Here is a 19,045-nt window from a genome sequence, read left to right on the forward strand (position 1 = left end):
CTTCAGAACTTTTATTAACGGAAGATCTATCTATTGTCTGCAGTTTGTTAATTTGGTAATTTCAACTTTTGCCAATCATAAGCCTTGTTTTTGAGCTTGTGTTGGTAGGTGGTTCTTAATTGAAGTACATACAGGGGTACAGTTTACATTCCCATTCTCTTCCAAATTGCAGAATAACTGCGCTATTCCATTTGTGTTTCAGTTGCTGTACTCAAGGGGGAAGATAACTGAGTTATTTATACTGAAACAAGATCTCAGAATTTGTGGCATTAACTGATGGAATCTGAAATCTTTGTAGATAGTCTAATGTTTGCAGGCTATGGTAGCTAAATCATTGTTTTAAACTTACAACATGAGCTCAAAAACCTTATCAAACAAGTGGCATAAAGACATCAGGAAAGGCCTAGACTCTGGTATAAAGATGTAGCAAAGAAGAATTTACAATGGAAGCAGATCAATATGAACTCAGAGTAGACAACTCCATTTAATTGAGCTGATTGAAGTTCTGCTATCATACGTAAGCCACAACTACAGACAGTCTTAGTCACCTCAACAGACCAAATTTCAGTAGATTTTAACAAAATGTATTTTTCTATCATTTGGTATTGTTTTTATGATTGAGGTGATTTGGCTGCCAGGATTTTTCAAGATTAAAATCAACAAAACTTCATCACGATTAAAACACCTAAAAGATAAAACATGTGTGAAATGATGTCACCAGTCGTAATAGTTGCTATATTGTGACATGTTGTGATAGCTTATATTGGCTATTGTGTTCAGGTTGCAGCGTTAGGTGTTTCTATTATGCTGATTTATTTGCATTTATAAAATTCATAAATGTACTTTCGCTTAATTTGAGCGTTTTAACCGCAATCAAACAGCATCAATTTTAATCTTGAAGATTTCTTGTTATAAGATTGCCTCAAACATAAAAGCAATAGCAAATATAGAAAAATACCAACACTTTCCGGTAAAATTTACTAAAATGTCTTGTGAGTTCATTTTTAAACAGCTGAGAAAATATTTCTAATTAATTTTAATCATGCTATAAAATATCATCAAAGTTAAGTGACACTTCAGTTTTGCAAGCAATTTGCTGAATAAATTGAGTAGGTGATGTAAATGAATTGAGTTGACTTCTATGGTAGTAGATTACATTTTTTTAGCGCTTCCCACATCAAGGTAATGCACGAACTGCAGGTTCTTATGATGTTAAAGAATTAAATATATTAGGCTGAGCCAATCATGCTATGCACATCAACATCCGTGCTTAAGTTTTATCGTACAAGTAGTGAAATGAAATAATTGTGTTGTAAAACTGTGGACGGAGACCTCAAATCTTCACAAAAAAGGAGTGTCACCAAATGAGGCCAATATGACCTCTCTCACTTTTATTGATAGTAAAGCTTCTTTTATAAGTATTTAGGAGCTGCAAAATAATCAAGTATTTTGAAACAGTAATTTAATAAATATTACTAAATATTGGCTGCTATGTGGCTTCCTAAAGCTGTTAAAGCCAATAAAGGCAACAGTGTTACCAAGGGTACAATTCACTATCTGGCAGTCAACGCATTAAAAAATTATAAAGTGTTAATTTGTGCTTTGCTATATTAACTCAATAAATATTTTTTCAGGTAATTTTTACCAAATTTAAATGGTTTTTGTTAGTAGTTTTTTGTAAAACTGTTTATTTAAGCATCAAAATGTGGAGTTGTGCTCCCCATTATCTTGAAAAAAAGATTTTATCATAGTACATGGTCTATTTCTATTTATATGCCTTACGTTACCTTCATTTTTCAAGATAATTTTGGTATATTTGATCTGACTTGCCGAATTACTGTAAGTCATTAAGTATAATAATGCAGTTCAGATCTCAATCTGACATATAAAATAAAGAAATGACAATCTGTCGATATCTTCAGCTTTGGTAAATGTTTTTATTTCTTTCTTGTATCTGCAATGTTTATAATCTGTAGAAACTGTTTATTGTTGGTTTTCACACGTACAACACACACAGACACACAACACGCAACACACAACATACACAGAGCACAAACCCAACACACACACGCAACACACAACACACACACACACCACACACACACAACACACACATCCAACACACACCACACACACACCACACACCCCATACCACACACCACACCATACACCACACACCACACACCACATACCACACACCACACACCACACACCATACACCACAAACAACACACCACACACCACACAACACACAACACACAGCACACAACAAACACAAACACAGACAACACACTCACACAACACGCACGCACACAGACAACACACTCACACAACACGCACGCATGCACACACACTGTGACTGCAGGACTTGATTTGGGCATATGGTAGCATGCACAAATAGCTATGGTATTATATCCAAGTCTGTATAAGGCATAGTTACAGTGTGAACAATAATCATAAAAACATTGAATTTTTAAACCATGATGTAATACTTGACTTCTATTCAATATCAAGTACTAATGTTGCTCTACCTAATAATTGGGCGTTTAAAGCATGGCAAATGATCTGTAACATTCCTTGCTGATTTCTAATTGTGATGTAGTCTAGTAGAAGGATTAGCTCAGCGGTGGTACAGCTTACTCATATAAATAACATTTATTTTATACTGTCTACTGGGTTTCATTGAAGTGTGATCAGAACAAGGAACTTATTTTTATTATTTACAATTTCAGTAAAGAGCTCAGGCTACAGTAAGCATCAAATCAAGATCTAAAATGGTTGTTAAAATTGTGTATTTAGCACGAGCCACTTTATTGGAGTGTATGTTAGTTCCTGCAGGACTTTCTGAGAATACTGATGGCGAACATATGTCTTTACACATGCTGATCTGAAGCCTATTGCTTAGAACTAATCTTTAAAATTTATTATTTATGTCTTTTTAGTGCAACATTGTTTCAAGAACAATGGTAAGTTATGTTTGATCTATTTCAACATGTTTTAAAACTGGCTCTGCCATCAAAACTGTCTAAATTTAGTTTTCAAAATTTTTGAGTTTGAAAAATTTGTATTAAATTTGGTAGTAAAAGCCAGGATGCTGTTTTAATGTTTTGGAAAATAACTTTTGATTTTATAATGCAATGTGCATAATGAGTTATTTCATTTTTTATACATTTTATCAATAAAAGTAATTAAATACTTATTGATTTTTAAGATGAGTTTTTAATAAAGCTAGGTTTACAATATCGTAAATATTTTTAAGAATATCTTAATTGTGGCTGAGCAACTTACAGAAAAAATGTTTTAGCTGTACTTTAATACTCAGCATGTAGCAAACAGTGATCTACTTCTGTATGAACAATTTTGGTAGTAGCAGATGGTAAGCTAGTTTGTAACCATTGAATTAAAGAACCTTAAAAATTTGTTTCTAATTTGTCTGCTTTAATCTGTTGTAATGACTATTTAGCACTATTTAACTATTAGACCAAAGACCGATGACTAGTACAGCTGTTATATATAGCGCCCGTTTTATTACTCACATACTGGTTGATTAGGATTATCTTATGGTTGAAAGCCTTAGAGCATGCACATTGTTAGTATAGTGAGAAGGGCTTTTCTTAGGAAGCAAATATTATGCTATAATAGATGAACAGCAATTACATTGGCATTAAATGTATATGATTAGAGTTGCAATAGTTATCAGACTGTAGTTAGCACTGTACTCTGTGTGTAGATTTTATTAAAAACCCATTTATGGTAGAAACATAGAACATAAAATGATAAAGTTAATTTTAAGCCTATTTATATTAAATTTAGTTTATTTTGACCCATATCATTCTTTAGAAAAAAAATCTATTTATTGAATAATGTTTATCTTGAAATGTCATCAACCCAACTTAATGAACAAACTTGATACAAAAATAATTTATTTTTGTTTTACAATTACATTTTACATGTGCCAACTTTCATGCAATCACAAAGATCTGTATGAAATTAATGTTAGTCAAAATGGGTTTCTACCCAATGACATTCACCTAATTAGACTGACCCTCTTACCAACTTAGCTAAGTCAGTTAATTGAACACATTCTAAAACCTTGGAATAAATGTGGCAGCCCAAGAACATGATAGGTTTGTGACAGAATCAGTGAATAGATGGATGAACGATAACTAATAACTATATAGACAGAAAAGGCACAGTGATCACAATCATACGTAATAAATATGCTTTTGATCATATGAGCATCACTGCCTGAAACAGTTGCCCCAGACTGGGAACTTTAGATTAGTTTAATTTCAATTTTAATTAATTAATTATAATGACGTTAATTAATTTTTACTAATTTATTCTACTTTCATGAGATTCAACTGGTATTATTTGTACCAGAAAAAGAACAAAGACCCGTATTTGTAAATAAGATAACTAGTGTACCTAACAAAGACAGTTGCGTTAAAGGAAACCTGATTTGCTTTTCATTTAGCTGGTTAAGTGCATCAGGTATGGTAAGATTTAGGAAAGGTTTTGATGATTTGTTTATGGCAAAGCAAAGGCAACTAACAAAATATTTATGTAAATTCTTTAAACTTCATGCAACATTTGTTTTGCAATTATGACCAAAAAATCCAAATTTAGGTTTGAACATGCTGTTGACGATTGTTTGCTGTGTTTACTTTCAAAACTATTTTTGAAAATTTGTTGCTCTGAGCTAAATTTTTTATAACCATTTATAAAATTGAGAATTAAAGTGTCATAGAACTGCCCAATGAAAGCCATACATCGTACAAGGCTGAAATATACACATAATGATTAGGATGGTAGTTCAAACATAATTCAACATAGACATAAAGATTTAGATTGTAGTTAATTGTAGTTCAACATAAGCATAAATAATAAGTTGGTAGTTCAACATAGACATAGGTATTGAGACAGTAGTTCAACATAGACAGAGAAAACAAGGTGGTGATTAAAAACATAGTTTAACATAGACATAAAGATTAAGTTTGTAGTTCACACCTGACCAAGCATAGTACAAACTGCACTTAGTTTAATTGCATGCCAACGTGAAAGATATATTTACACATTGTCCAATTGGTAATCCGCAATCCAATGGGATGTCATCATTCGTTCCATTCATCATCGGTAACTTGCTACAACAGAGAAAAATATTATATAGATTTGGTTTAAGATAATTGAAAACTGGTTTTTGTGAACTAAATTACCAATTTTAGTGTCACCTGTTGTTTCTCTTAGATTCCTTTGCCTCCTGCTAGTTGCAAAGATTGCAAATTTTATAAGATCACAAAATTGATCTGTTAGTTATATAAAGTTTCAACACAGTAGTTACGCCTGTGTGGGTTGGCTTGTGACACCTGGGTGGGTAAGCTGGTGACACATTGGAGATGGGCTAGTGTCACCTGGGTGAGCTAGCGACACCTGGGTGGGTGCAGTAGCGCAGAAGCTTTAGGATTGCATTCCTAAAGGGTCAAGGACAAAATAAACTATGAATGTTCAGAAAAAATCTCATTTTTTTATGGCATTACTTGTTATGCACAACACACTAGCTAATCAACAGCTTTTGTTACCACTGCACCAAGCTCCATACAGCATTCTTTTCTGCCATTTTTAGGTTTAAGTAAAAACAGATGGATTAGAGCGCTTAAAACAGTAAAAGAATTTGGATATTAATAAACAGGAAAGCAGAACTTGTGCATGAACAATTGTGAGGCGATTTGTCTCTGAGGTGGTTTTCATAGTTGCACATCACACAGGTGTTTTGGTTACAAACAGTGACACTGAACACATATATACCTATATACAGTATGTATATATATGAGCAATCTTTATTGTGGTAAGCGATAGTCATATAATAGTCATAGTAATCATGACTATTATTCTGTCATAATAATCATGACAGAATGAGGGTAATATGGCTGTTTTCACTGTTGCATTGCAGTGTCATATCAAGAGGGGTGAGGGGGTGTATTTGTCGCCACGCTATCGCTGCATTGAAACTGGCTATTAGTTGAGCACTAAAGATTTGTATCTCGCTTGTGCAATTACTACTAAATCATAGTTTTAGTGGTTCATCGAAACTACCTAGTAACCAATTTGATTATCACCATAAATTGATTCCTGTCAACTACTTCACTCCTAAAGGCTATTTAACACTATATCGGTAATATCAGCATTAACCCTAAAACATATGGGTGATCCTCCGTAAGAACAAAGTTCACACTATCACAAACCCATCATCTGCGTTTGCATCCACAAATATTGCTTGACATATAGTGTTCTCTTTACTCAATACAGTGATCAAAATAATAAAATATTAGTTCCATACCAACTGTCATGTAGGGAATTATTGATCAAAGAACCTGTGACAGCCAATCAACATTGACGAAGTGAAGCACATTACACAAGCTGTCACGGTTGCTCAGCAAAATATCAAGAAAGTTTGACTGTTGCAGTGTCTCCAGTGTTACTTTGGCGACACTATTCATTTACTGTGGTCCTAGCTATTCATCAACTCCAATAGATAGCGAAACCCCCAACATATAGTTATACGGTGTGATACGGTGTGATATAGCCTCTATTAACACTACCAGGAACTATTATAGCATAGTAGCACTTAAAGTTTCTAAGTTAAACTATGAAACAGGCTTAAATCATGTTTGAATGTCCTGGTTAGCGACCTGTTCAAAGTACCAATACAATACACCGCTTGCCGTCGTCATTATGTTGCAAGGTCACAGTAAACTTACGGAAAGTTGAGAAGGTTGGAGAAAATATTTATTAGCCAGTAAGCTAGAACGCATCAAATTTTCACTGCTTCAAACTACCGAAAAAACTTTACAAAAGTGCCGTCTGAACTTTTTTTAATTTTTAATAGATTGTTTGGTTTTAAAAACTAAACATGGCAGTTGAGCTCATGCTTTCTTTTTTTAAGCAGATTAAGTTTTATTTTCTGCTACAAATTCAGGTTTTATAATTTTCCCAATAGGAATACCAACTACATTTGGATGCGTAACAGTTCGGGAGGGGTTAGATCCATCAAAAAGTTGCTGAAATTGCAGCTTGATCATCATAAAACTAGCCGACAATAAAGAAATTGCCATACATGCAGTTCAATCTATTGAACTGATTACAGTTTCGGTATTGTTAGCGCAAATTTATAGTCCTGAGTTAAACTCTATCTTTTACAATGCAGTCTTTTTCCCACCCCCTTCAGTGTCTTTAGACACCTGGATGAACACGGTTTCTATTATCATAAAAACTATTACTTCAACAGTTTAAAATCAGTCATTTTGTTATCAAGATATGTGCTAACAATACTACTGTATGGTTATCAGGATATGTGCTAACAATACTACTGTATGGTTATCAGGATATGTGCTAACAATACTACTGTATGGTTATCAGGATATGTGCTAACAATACCACTGTATGGTTATCAGGATATGTGCTAACAATGCCACTTCATGTAAAGTGCATATTTATGCTTTCAGTGTTATTTCACACTTGGTGACTCTATAGATATTTTTCTGAAATATATTCATATATGTTAATATTATTTTGTTTGTCAATTCAATGTATGGTTAGTAGATTTACTAGCGTAGATATAGGCTGATGCTGGCATACGTAGGCACAGGCTGGTTTAATCTAAGTAACCTTAACCAGAAGTCTGTTTAAAACAATCTATTAGTATATTTAAAGGTAAACTTACACAAAATTTTAGTAAATTTCATCAGAAATTATTTGATGTTGAGGTGATCTGACTGCCAGTATGTTTAAATTTTAAAATCATTAAATCTTTCTCATGATTAAAAGATCAGAATCAGAATTTGTGCGAAATGGCATCACCAGTTGTTATCATTGCTATAGTTGATATCGGCTATTGAGTTCAAATTGCAGCATTACGCGTATTTATTATGTTGGTCTTTTTGCAGCTATAGACAACATAATCACACTTTCCCTTGATCTGAGCATTTTAACCGTAATAATGTTTTATCGATTTTAATCTTAAAACATCCTGATCATCGGACAGCCTCAAACATAACAAAAATCACAAATGATAGAACAATTCCGAAACTTTCTTAACTTAAGAACTTATATTGAGATGGTCAGACAGACTTTGTTAATTTCTGTGTAGCTGTAAGTGTAAGTTTTACTAAAAGCCATAGTTGGAACTAACACATGCTTGTCATCCAACAATATATCATTATACTATATTATATCTAAAAGTTGATTTGAAGATAAAATATAATTAAAGCTGAATTGTTGGTGTAAGTTAATGACTTGCCGGGTGATCTACCGGCCTTATGGGTATTTGCTAGGTATTTTATTAACCATCTACATGCTGTAAAAACATTGTAATGCCTACAAAAGTGAACAGCCCACTCTGTTCAGTTGTCAAATGGCTCACAAGTTCTCCTCATTTGCATATGTACTACATTGAAGGAACTGTTTTATGCAATTTAACCATTGTGGTACGTACAAGGAACAAGGAAAAGACTTTATTTGATGTATGATTCAGACCTGAAATTCTTTAGCTCGTATAAAAGAAAGACATCATGTACAAATTTTTTACATGTAAAATATTATTTTCCAAATGTGATTTCTAAAGGTGGTAAGTTTTATGTACATCTCTTTTTCTTTTTTTACTGCTGATACCCTCACAACTTTTATCAAAAAGTCTGTAAAAAAAATTTGCAAATAGAGAGGTATACATTGGTTAAACTAAACTTTAGGCTAAACCATTCCTCAAGCTTGCAGATTAACTATGTGTATAGTTTCCTTGCCCAGTAGGAATGTCCAAATTTTTGTTACCTGAGCTGTCTTAGCCAAAAGTGAGACTGCTAAAATGATGCAGAACAAAGTTACAAAACTGCCAAAACTCCTAAAATGTTGTGCAAAGATGCATTTTGATGAGTAAAATATTGCCACAGGCTCTGCGTTTTTGGTGACTCAATTATATTCTGCACAAGAATCAGTCTTGAACAAAGATTTGATATACATGCAGTCTAAGACGAATAATGTATGGATCCAAATTTTATATGTCGCTTCTAGTTATTAGTTATGCTGCCAGCGGAATGGATTTACAAACCAATTTATATATATATATATATGAAAAAAAATTGTTTCCTCACCCCGGATACCCCGTATGGGTGGTAAACTCTGCTCTAACTCAGGTCTCCTACCAGAGACCTGGGAGTTTGAGCACTCGCCTCAAGATCTTAGCTGTTCCCAATAGCGCACTTTTCTGCAACTCATCTGAGTTGATTGTTGTTGGTATTTGGGCGAGCCACATTTTATGTGCCGGTGTTATTGCGCCCAGTGCCTCAATGACTACTGGGATTACAGTTGTTCTTACATTCCAGCATTTTTTAATTTCTTCTCCAAGAGGGAGATATTTCTCTACCTTTTCTTTTTCTTTGCTGGCTATATTGTAGTCATTGGGTACTGCAATATCTATTATAGTAGCCCTCTTGTTTTCCTTGCCTACCACCACTATATCTGGTTGGTTTGCTAGGACATGCTTGTCAGTTTGGATGTAGAAGTCCCAGAGGATCTTAGCGCGGTCAGTTTCATTGACCTTACCAGGAGCTTCCCACCAGTGTTGTGGTTTATTAAGGCCATACTCATCACATAGACTTCTATACACAACACCTGCGACATGATTATGCCGCTCAGTGTATGCGTTTCCTGCTAGCTGCTTGCATCCACTGATGATGTGTTGGATGGTCTCAGGTCCATCTTTGCACAGTCTGCATCTAGGATCGTCTCTAGTGTGATAGATTTTTGTTTGGAGTTGCCTTGTTGGGAGCACTTGCTTCTGGGCTGCCATGATTAGCGACTCTGTATTGGCCGTTAGGTTTCCTTTGTTCAGCCACATATATGTCTGGTGAAAATCGCCAACCTTAGATATTTGTTGGTGGTAAGCACCATGAAGAGGTTTCGTGTGCCAGTCAATTTCCTCATCATCAGGGCGTAGGTCCGTTGTAAGAGCAGCCGATTGAAATTCAGCTAGCATCTTATCTGAAATGGCCATAGAGGCTGCATATGCTTTGATGCTTTGCTCCTCTTCTTTCACTGTCTGCTGTACACTTTTGAGTCCCCTACCACCATCTTTCCTATGAAGATACAATCTAGTAGTATCAGATTTTGGGTGGAGTGCTCCATGCATGGTCAGCAGTTTACGACTTGCTATATCTGTTTCTTTGATGGCTTCCTCAGTCCACTTTATTATGCCTGCTGGATATCTTATTACTAGCAGTGCGTAGGTATTTATTGCCATGACTTGGTTCTTGGCATTGAGCTGGCTCCGTAAGACCTGCCGAAGGCGTTTCTTGTATTCGGTAATGGCTTTGTGACGTACCTCGGTTTCGTGGTGGATGTTGCTTTGTATAATCCCCAAGTACTTGTACCCTTCTTCTATATCTTTGATGGTACCATTTGGCATTCTTAGGCCATCTGTGAGCATAGAATGGCCTTTCTTAAGAATTAGCCTTCCACATTTCTCAATACCGAAGGTCATTCCGATGTCCTTGCTGTATACCTGAGTGAGGTGTATTAGCGAATCAATGTCCCTTTCTTTGTTAGCGTACAGCTTGATGTCATCCATGTAGAAGAGGTGGTTTATCTTGGTGCCACTCTTAAACTGGTACCCATATTGAGTCTCCTCCAGCATATTGCTTAGAGGGTTTAGGCATATGCAGAAGAACAGCGGTGATAAGGCGTCACCTTGACAGATGCCTCGCTTAATTTTTACACTCGCCAGCTTTTTGACATTAACCTCCAGTTCTGTCTTCCATTTGGTCATTGACATCTTGATGAATGCCACAAGAGCAGGGTGAACATTGTACATACTGAGGCACTCAAGTATCCAACTGTGGGGTATTGAGTTATAGGCCTTTTTGGTAGTCAATCCAAGCCATGGCAAGATTGGTTTGCCTTCTCCTTCTGTCTTGACAAACCGTCCGATCCACCAGTAACTGATGTTTGGCTCCTCGGGTGTTGTGCCCAATTCCTTTCTGAGCACTGGTCATATAGTGACTCATGTGCTCTTCCAGTTTGCCTGCAACTATTCCTGAGAGCAGTTTCCAAGTGGTGGGCAAGCACGTTATTGGTCGATAGTTTTTGGGAATCGGCCCCTGCTTTGGATCTTTTATCAGAAGTACAGTTCATCCTTTGGTCAGCCATTCTGGATGGTCACCATGTTCTATTAGGCATTCCATCTGCTTAGCCATTCTAGTGTGAAGTGATGTCAATTTCTTTAACCAGAAGGCTTAAATCATGTCATGGCCAGGTGCTGTCCAGTTCTTCATACACTGCACACTGCACTTGATGTCCTCTTTGCTGATGGTGAGTTTTTGCTGAGCCACAGTGTGTTGATGGCTCTCTTTAAGCCTCTTCAGCCAATTTGCAGTGGTGTTATGAGTACTCTCTCTCTCTTCCAGATGTCCTTCCAGAACTTTGAAGTGCTAGATTGGGGAGGCTCAGACATTGGCCTCTGCAGTTCACCTTTGAACTGGGAATACACTCTAGATGGATTATTGATGAACAGTTTGTTCATTCTCTTGTTATCCCACTCTTTGGTGTACCGCTTCAGTCGTGCCGAGAGTGCTACTAGCTGCTGTTTGGCAGATTCTAGAGCTTCTATTGTGGCTTCCCTTTTTGCCCGCTCCAAATTGTGGTTAGATCTTTCACTGAGCTTACTAACTTTCTTGCGCAAGTCCTTGATCTTATTTTGTAGCCTCAGCTGTCAGGATGGAATGGCTTGAAGCCTTGTTGGCAGTGGCTTAATATCCATCTCCTCCAAGATGCTGTACTGTAGATTAAGGCATTAGTCTCACTGATTGATTCAGTTGAGATCGACTCCAGTGCCAAGTTAATGTCTTCTAACAGCTCCTTAGGTATGGCCTTGCTAACTCTTCGTAGCGGTACCCTGCTTCCATAATCATTAGCAGCTGACATCTTGTTGATGATATTTTCCGCAAGCTCTCTCACCCTTGGGTCAAGGTCCAAGTGCATGTCTTCTTCAACCCGTGAGTCAACACATGATCGTGTATGCGTGACAGTGTGTGTTGACATGCACTCCTCGTTGGTTGAGGTTACTTGGGTGAACTGTTCCCTAATTTCATCTACCTCAAGTTCCGATATGAAGTGCCGCTTGATTATGTTACTCCTCTGAGCTACAAGTTGCTTAGCGGTTAGTGGCAATTCAGGGCGCATGTTTATCCACACCTGACGCATCCTTCCCATGTAGCCCCACTTTGAGATTCACTCATAAAGTAGCACTGCATGAGGTCTGTGTTATCAGTCCGAGTCCATTTCATCCCATTTTTCACTGCCTTGTCCTGATTCAGCTACAGACAGCGCGGACCTTGTTTGACCGGGCGACGTCCGAGCCGGCATGGCTTTGGTTATTGCACTCATCATAGAGGTTTTAGACGTTATACAAGCAAGGGTCTTGTCTAAGGACCACCAGAAAAGGGCAGTTGTTGGGGTTTGAACCGAGGACCTAATGATCATGGTCCCGATACCTTACCAACTGCGCTATCTGTCCTATATACATATATATATAAATATTTATATATATTTTTATATATATAAATATATATATATAAATATATATATTTATATATACATTTATATACATAAATCTCAAAGTCTGTCATTCGTCTTTTCAGCTATAGCTATTAAAATATGGCAGTGAGTTTTGATGATTTGATCGCGGAACCTTCTGTTTCCATGACCTCTAGCTAACTAATTAAGCTACACAAGGTGCAATGGATTCATTGGGCAATATGAGTCATTAATCGGGTTATATTACGCATAATGATTCTGTGTTATTCGCAACGTAACTTAAGCTAGCTCTCACGGCTCTTGTTAGTAAGTCTAGCAATGCGAATACAAGCCTACTCAAACTGGCCAATGACAACTACATTACCTGACACTGTTTATAGGCTGTTTGTATGTAGCTAAAGCTGTTTGTATGTAGTTACATAACGTCTTTGGTGAAGTATCTAAATGTTTCATAGTTTTCAGTAGTTATCAGTATTACAGCGGATTAATGTTTTATTTCAATCAACATGAATGACTGCTATAGAAAAATGAGCACGTAACTGTCAGCAGAAGTCGAATACCACTCTTATTACAAAACTGTAGCAGATGGCTATTTGTGGAAACAGTTGCTCAAAAACCTATTCTTGCAGAAATAAAGTCCCTCTAAACTCTAATCTTTGTAGATCAGCACTGTTCTATTCATTCGAACATGTTATAAATACAAGACTTTAAGCCTTAAAGTCGTCAATATCTAGTAATGTTTAATCAAACTACAAACAAATGTTTATTTTATACTTATTTATGGTAATATATTGGTGTATCAAAATAATTGATTGAACATCTATGTAATGTAACTTAAACCTGCATTTCTAAATGACTGAAGCGCTCGTCCCAACTATAAATAACAAATGTGCGTCACTCGTCGCTCTAACTCATTTATCATACCCAGAGATCAGGTGTCAGATTCTCTAACATTGACAAGGTGAGACACGTTTGAGCGCTACTCAAGCACAACCAATTTTCTTCTTTGTAGTTCAGTGATAACATAAAGTTCACTCTTTCGAGGAATCTAAGCTTTCTTACGGCACATTAGATCCTTGATGTTGGAAGTACTTGCAATCTAAGCTTTCTTACGGCCCATTAGATCCTTGATGTTGGAAGTAATATTAGTGTAGAGAAATAGTCTTACCCATTTTGGTTCACTAGAGTATGTAGTTGAGAAATGTAAACTTTACTTTTGGAAATAACCTATGTGGCATCAACTAATCAACTATTTTATTCAAAGACGTAGCATTGCACCAAATTATGATTTATCAAAGTTCTATCTTAGTTTAAAAGTCTCTAAATATAAATAATTTCCAAATTTGTGGTAGATGCATTTTTATTCTTAACTGAACTTTTTTTCCATTGCGTGAGGATATATTAGAAATAACAGTTTGTGACGTCAGTCCAAAATTTATAGCACAAGTGTTGCTCTAATCGGCTTGTGGGAAACAAGCATTCCAACCTTTTTAATCACAACATGTTTTGAATGTTTTAGTGCTTCCATCCAAGCGTAACTAAGTGATTTATTTGAATATAGAATGAAATGGTTTTCACTTAAGGAAATGGCGCCAGAAAAAGTCTCTTTGCCAAGATTGAAAATTAATAGCAGTTTTGATATGGGAAGTAAACTAAGCCTTTGTTTTAATGCTTTAATACACTAGCACTTTTAGCTTTAGAAAATTCTTACCTAAACAGAGTTAGTGTTCACAAGAGACAACAGAGCTAGTGTTCACAAGAGACAACAGAGTTACTGTTCACAAGAGACAACAGAGTTAGTGCTCACAAGAGACAACAGAGCTAGTGTTCACAAGAGACAACAGAGCTAGTGTTCACAAGAGACAACAGAGTTACTGTTCACAAGAGACAACAGAGTTAGTGCTCACAAGAGACAACAGAGTTAGTGCTCACAAGAGACAACAGAGTTAGTGTTCACAAGAGACAACAGATAATCATACTTCCCAGAATTTGATTAAATGCCTATTGTTTGGTTTTTATGATACTTTCCATCATTAAGCTATTGTTTAACTGTGTAAAAGAAAGTTTTGGATTAGTTCATATAATTTTAAGTTGAATAGAGTTTCTGTAAACAGAGTGATAAAGGAAATGCTGTTGAGTTAGTTATTTAGTAGCTACTGATTCTGCCTAGATAAATTACTGATACTACTTTAGTTGCCAAAACTCTAAATAAACTTATTTTTGTAGCTAAAACCGAGCTAGTTATAAAATCATGTTTCCAAGCATTGTTACTGCAAATAACAATTAAAGCGTAACATCGGTTGGGCAAAAATAACCTATTTTAACTTAAAACTTAAACAAGGAGGGCGGCATTTCAATAATTTACGTGAAGTATTCTAGTCTGAGAAGCATGTTTGGTAAAATTCAAACTTTCCCGATGAAATGGTAACGTTACAGAGTTCAACCAAATAAAAACATAACAAATGAGAAAAATAATTGTCTCCATTTTCTTTTTTGGTTATGAGGCCTTCTTTGCAGCGGTAAGCATAGGTATAAAGTTAAAAAGCTAGATCTGTATTAGCTAGTATTACTTGCTGGAAGCACAACATAAGTTCTTCGAATTGAATTTATAGAATGTAATTTAATTGTTTTCATTAGATTAAACAATTTGTTACAAGTTCACCATTTCAATCATTGACAAAAGTGCATGTGTGCAATAGCTTGGCTAATTGAGGTGCAAAGCCCGGTTGGCAAGCAGTGAGCAAAGTGGCGCGTATGCAGGATAAATAACCGCAATGTAAAAGAAGCAGGTGCCCATTCAAGGTTGTCCTAAAGTGACTATTGTTTAGTCATTTACTCAACTCGCAATTCAAATATGAATATTTTAACCATTTGAAGTTGACAAAAAGATCTAAATGCTCTTGCTAAGCTAAATGTCTAGTACAGAAACGCAAATAACAAAAGAGGCCAAGTTCTAAGAAATGACAATGTTTATTTGACAACGGAAATATGAAAACCTGCAGCGCTTCATTTCAGTACTAATACCGTCTGAACACAAATTTGTTGTGCTCAGAGAGATATAGCTTGTCACGGATGATTCACAATCTGTAGCGTACCATGAAAAATATGGCAGCAATAACCGATCTAAACATCTGTACATAAACAAACATAAACAACTAAACATATATCCACATCTAATTTAGAAAGTAGTCAAGTCCAGTCATCAAGTCAAACTATTGCCCTGTGGTTATCTTTATATTCATATGCATACATGTTTGAAAGTATCTGTATATACCTTAAGCTGACAACAGACTGATGCCTGCTGTCAAGGTGTTATGAATGATATTTTTTACTTTCAGTTAAACAGATTTTGTTGTTCATGAACGTCGGTAAGCTAAAATCATAAAAATCAAACGCTCACTTTTTTAAAAATTTGAAGAGTGAGCCAATCAAAGTTAAATCAAGTTTATGATGTCTTAGCAAAAGATTTTTATTTAGAAGTATAAAAAATTATGATAAGCTGGTACTATAATCATCTATACGAGACCTAAAAACTAGAATTTGACCTGAATCAGTGTTTTCTAAGTGCAGTCTTGTCCAGATTCGTACCTGACAATATTGCAAGTAAGTTTTCTTCCATTAGATGGAATTATATTCTGATTACAATGAACACTAATGATATGATTAATCCATCCAATTTAAAGTTTTTTTTACTGTCAATCAGTTGACAACTTATAATTCTAGAATAATGAAGTTGGGATCTTTACCGATCGGCTTGACGAAGAGGTACGACCAAATATCAAATTGAGAGAGCAACTAAAAACTGCAAAGATTGGACCGCTTGCAAAAAACAGCACAAGTTTATCATTTTTTAGAAGGAAACAAAATGTATTAACAAACATGTTGAACAGCTAAAGCCCAGTAATACTCATAAACTTTGGATAACTTTAAATGTTGAAAATAAGGAACCTCAAAGCTGTAACAATCGTTTGACACTTTTAGAACTCAATTTGCATTCTGTGTTCAATTTAAGTAAACTTTCAAGTTCTATTTTACGGTTGCCTAATCCTAATTTGACTTATTAAAACATCGATTTAAAAATCACCTTAAATAGGTTTCTAAAATTCACTGAGTATATTGTAAAATACATGAGTAACATACCTTATTCCAAAGCAGCAGCTTTAGCGTCAAATGTCAGATAGTAATTATGCAAACTTATTACTGTCAGATGAAATTTGAAGTCTTTAACTTACGTTGTATTTGATAGTCCTATGAGGTTCACTTCATGTGCCTGTTGTGAAAACATTTTATTTTGGTTATTTCAAGCCCATACAGTGAGTGTCTAGTCAACAAGCTATCTGCCAGAAGCTAAAATGATGCAGTAAACACTCATCAGTCTTATTAAGATACTAGATGACCACGCACTATGTGACACAAACTCGTGTCAACCAATCAAATTATTCATTCAACTTTTGGCATGGTTAAACCAAAATAAGTTTATTTGTTTTCAACTGAAACATATACTTCTTGAGAAGCTAAATAAAGAAAGGCACTTTACTCAAATATAACAGATAGAAATCAGAAAGCTTCTGCAGTTTGCTGATAAATTCAGGCAAATTAAGGCTGATAAATGGTTTGTAATCAATGACAAGGGCGTGATTGGAAAATAATTATTTTGCAACTTCTTGCAAAATGCATAATTTAATGGCACGCAACACATCAAAGGTAGGGTGCAAGGTGATTGTTTGCTGTAGTATAAAAGGTAGGGTACAAGGTGATTGTATGCTGTAGTATAAAAGGTAGGGTAGAAGGTGATTGTTTGCTGTAGTATAAAAGGTAGGGTACAAGGTGATTGTATGCTGTAGTATAAAAGGTAGGGTAGAAGGTGATTGTTTGCTGTAGTATAATAAGTTTTAGCTATTGATAGTGTAGCAGTGTTAAGCAATGTTTTAATCAATCAATCTTTACTGTATTTCAAAGCCATGCTTAGAAGTTACGAAGAAGGACTGATTTTAATGAGAGTTGAACTCAAGATTGTTGCCTTGGTAGACTGACCCTTTAACAATACCGCTAGTGGACAACAATGCCATACATTAAGAACATGTGCAGTTAGCTATTGTGGATGATAATCTCTCATGGAGCACCAAACTGTGAGGGTGTGAGTTTTCTTTACTATAATAATAGCTGCACCCTTCCGGCTGCCTGAAGCAATGCTTAGAGCTTGGAAAAAATCTCATCCTGCAGGATTTAAACTTGCAATTTTAATATCGGTAACTAATGCTCTACCAACTGCACCAATTGACTGTCCCCCTAATAACTGGAATATTTGTATGTATAGTTATTACACCTGACAATCTCTCATGTCACTCGATTCTGCCAGGCTAGTAGTCATAAAAAAGCAAATGTGGTTAATATAAAGTTACTGCATTCTATAAATGCTGAAGATATCAGAGGAAAACCAGATAAAAGGCAAAACTCTAGTAATAAATTTCAGTCTTGCAGAGAACACTGTGCAAAGCACACTGGAGCCAACGTTACTTTTGTCAGATTTCATTTACCGACATTTTCATTGGCTAATCACAAAAAAGCATGAAGCATTTGCTACACATATGAAGTGGAACAAAACATTTGTGAAATTGGTAGCCTACAAAAAATGAGGAGGAGGAATCTTGAAGAGGCGTGATTTATACCAGAAAGCAAGAGCACACCATTATGATCACTGGAACTTGCAATTTATGTTGCTGAAGACAAAGAAGAAGATTGAACATGCTTGTCTTGCATATCAGCATCATATTCTTAAATACTAGTTTTGTGTATTGGTTGATTAAAGTGTTATTTGATTGTAGGGCAGCAACTGTGAACCCTGAAACTGCTAAGGTTCAAACTAACGATTTTTCTGTTCATTCTGACCGAACTCAATAAATGAACGAAAAACACAAAAATATTTGGTTGAAATTCACAGAAGTTTCTGAGCTGTGCGGGAACACGGAAATTGTCAACGAAACGCTTTTAATTGGCTAAACAAATTATTAGTGAGCACGATTCTAGCAGCTTTTGCAATTTATATAGTCGGAGGCACATAACGCGACACATTACTGAAACCGTCAAGTCTCAATGACTTTGGTTAGAAAGACCTGGACTAGCGTACTTTACCAAAAGAGATGTCTAATCATACATGTATATGTTTTTGAGGGCAAGGGAAACATAGCTTTCAGTATGTAAAATAAATATATGAGGCATGACTTTTAGTATGTAAGAAGTTAAGTTCCATTTTTGTAACTTAGTTCACCTTGAACTTTGGCCTAATGCAATATTTTACAGTTCTCTCCATACTGAACAGCCTTTTCCATTTTCTTTTCAACAAAAGCAAGTCTCTCCTGTAGTGATGGCTATAACAGTTTCGCAATATATTTTACTTCTTGAAGTTAAATTTTAGCCATCATTCAAAATGTTCTTTATAAACTTTAACCATTGCTTAGAAAGT

General features: G+C 35.5%; 2 protein-coding genes across 4 annotated transcripts in view; one reads left to right on the plus strand and one right to left on the minus strand.

The window, feature by feature from the left end:
* Positions 1-19,045, plus strand: part of LOC137401410 (uncharacterized) — a 388,865-nt gene that overhangs the window by 50,325 nt on the left and 319,495 nt on the right. The window lies entirely within an intron of this gene.
* Positions 1-19,045, minus strand: part of LOC137401411 (uncharacterized) — a 36,480-nt gene that overhangs the window by 16,132 nt on the left and 1,303 nt on the right. Inside the window, exons 2-3 of one of the 3 annotated variants that reach the window (XM_068087743.1) lie at positions 16,815-16,852; positions 5,075-5,144 (exon numbers count right to left, since the gene is read on the minus strand). In XM_068087743.1, the coding sequence (XP_067943844.1) occupies positions 5,075-5,134 (60 nt within the window). In that variant the 5' untranslated portion in view covers positions 5,135-5,144; positions 16,815-16,852. Of the gene's footprint in view, positions 1-5,074; positions 5,145-16,814; positions 16,921-19,045 lie in introns of those variants that run through there. The other 2 variants (XM_068087741.1, XM_068087742.1) reach the window with 2 other exon arrangements.

The sequence above is a fragment of the Watersipora subatra genome, chromosome 8 (assembly GCF_963576615.1).
Source record: "Watersipora subatra chromosome 8, tzWatSuba1.1, whole genome shotgun sequence".
In the NCBI taxonomy this organism is placed as follows: domain Eukaryota; kingdom Metazoa; phylum Bryozoa; class Gymnolaemata; order Cheilostomatida; family Watersiporidae; genus Watersipora; species Watersipora subatra.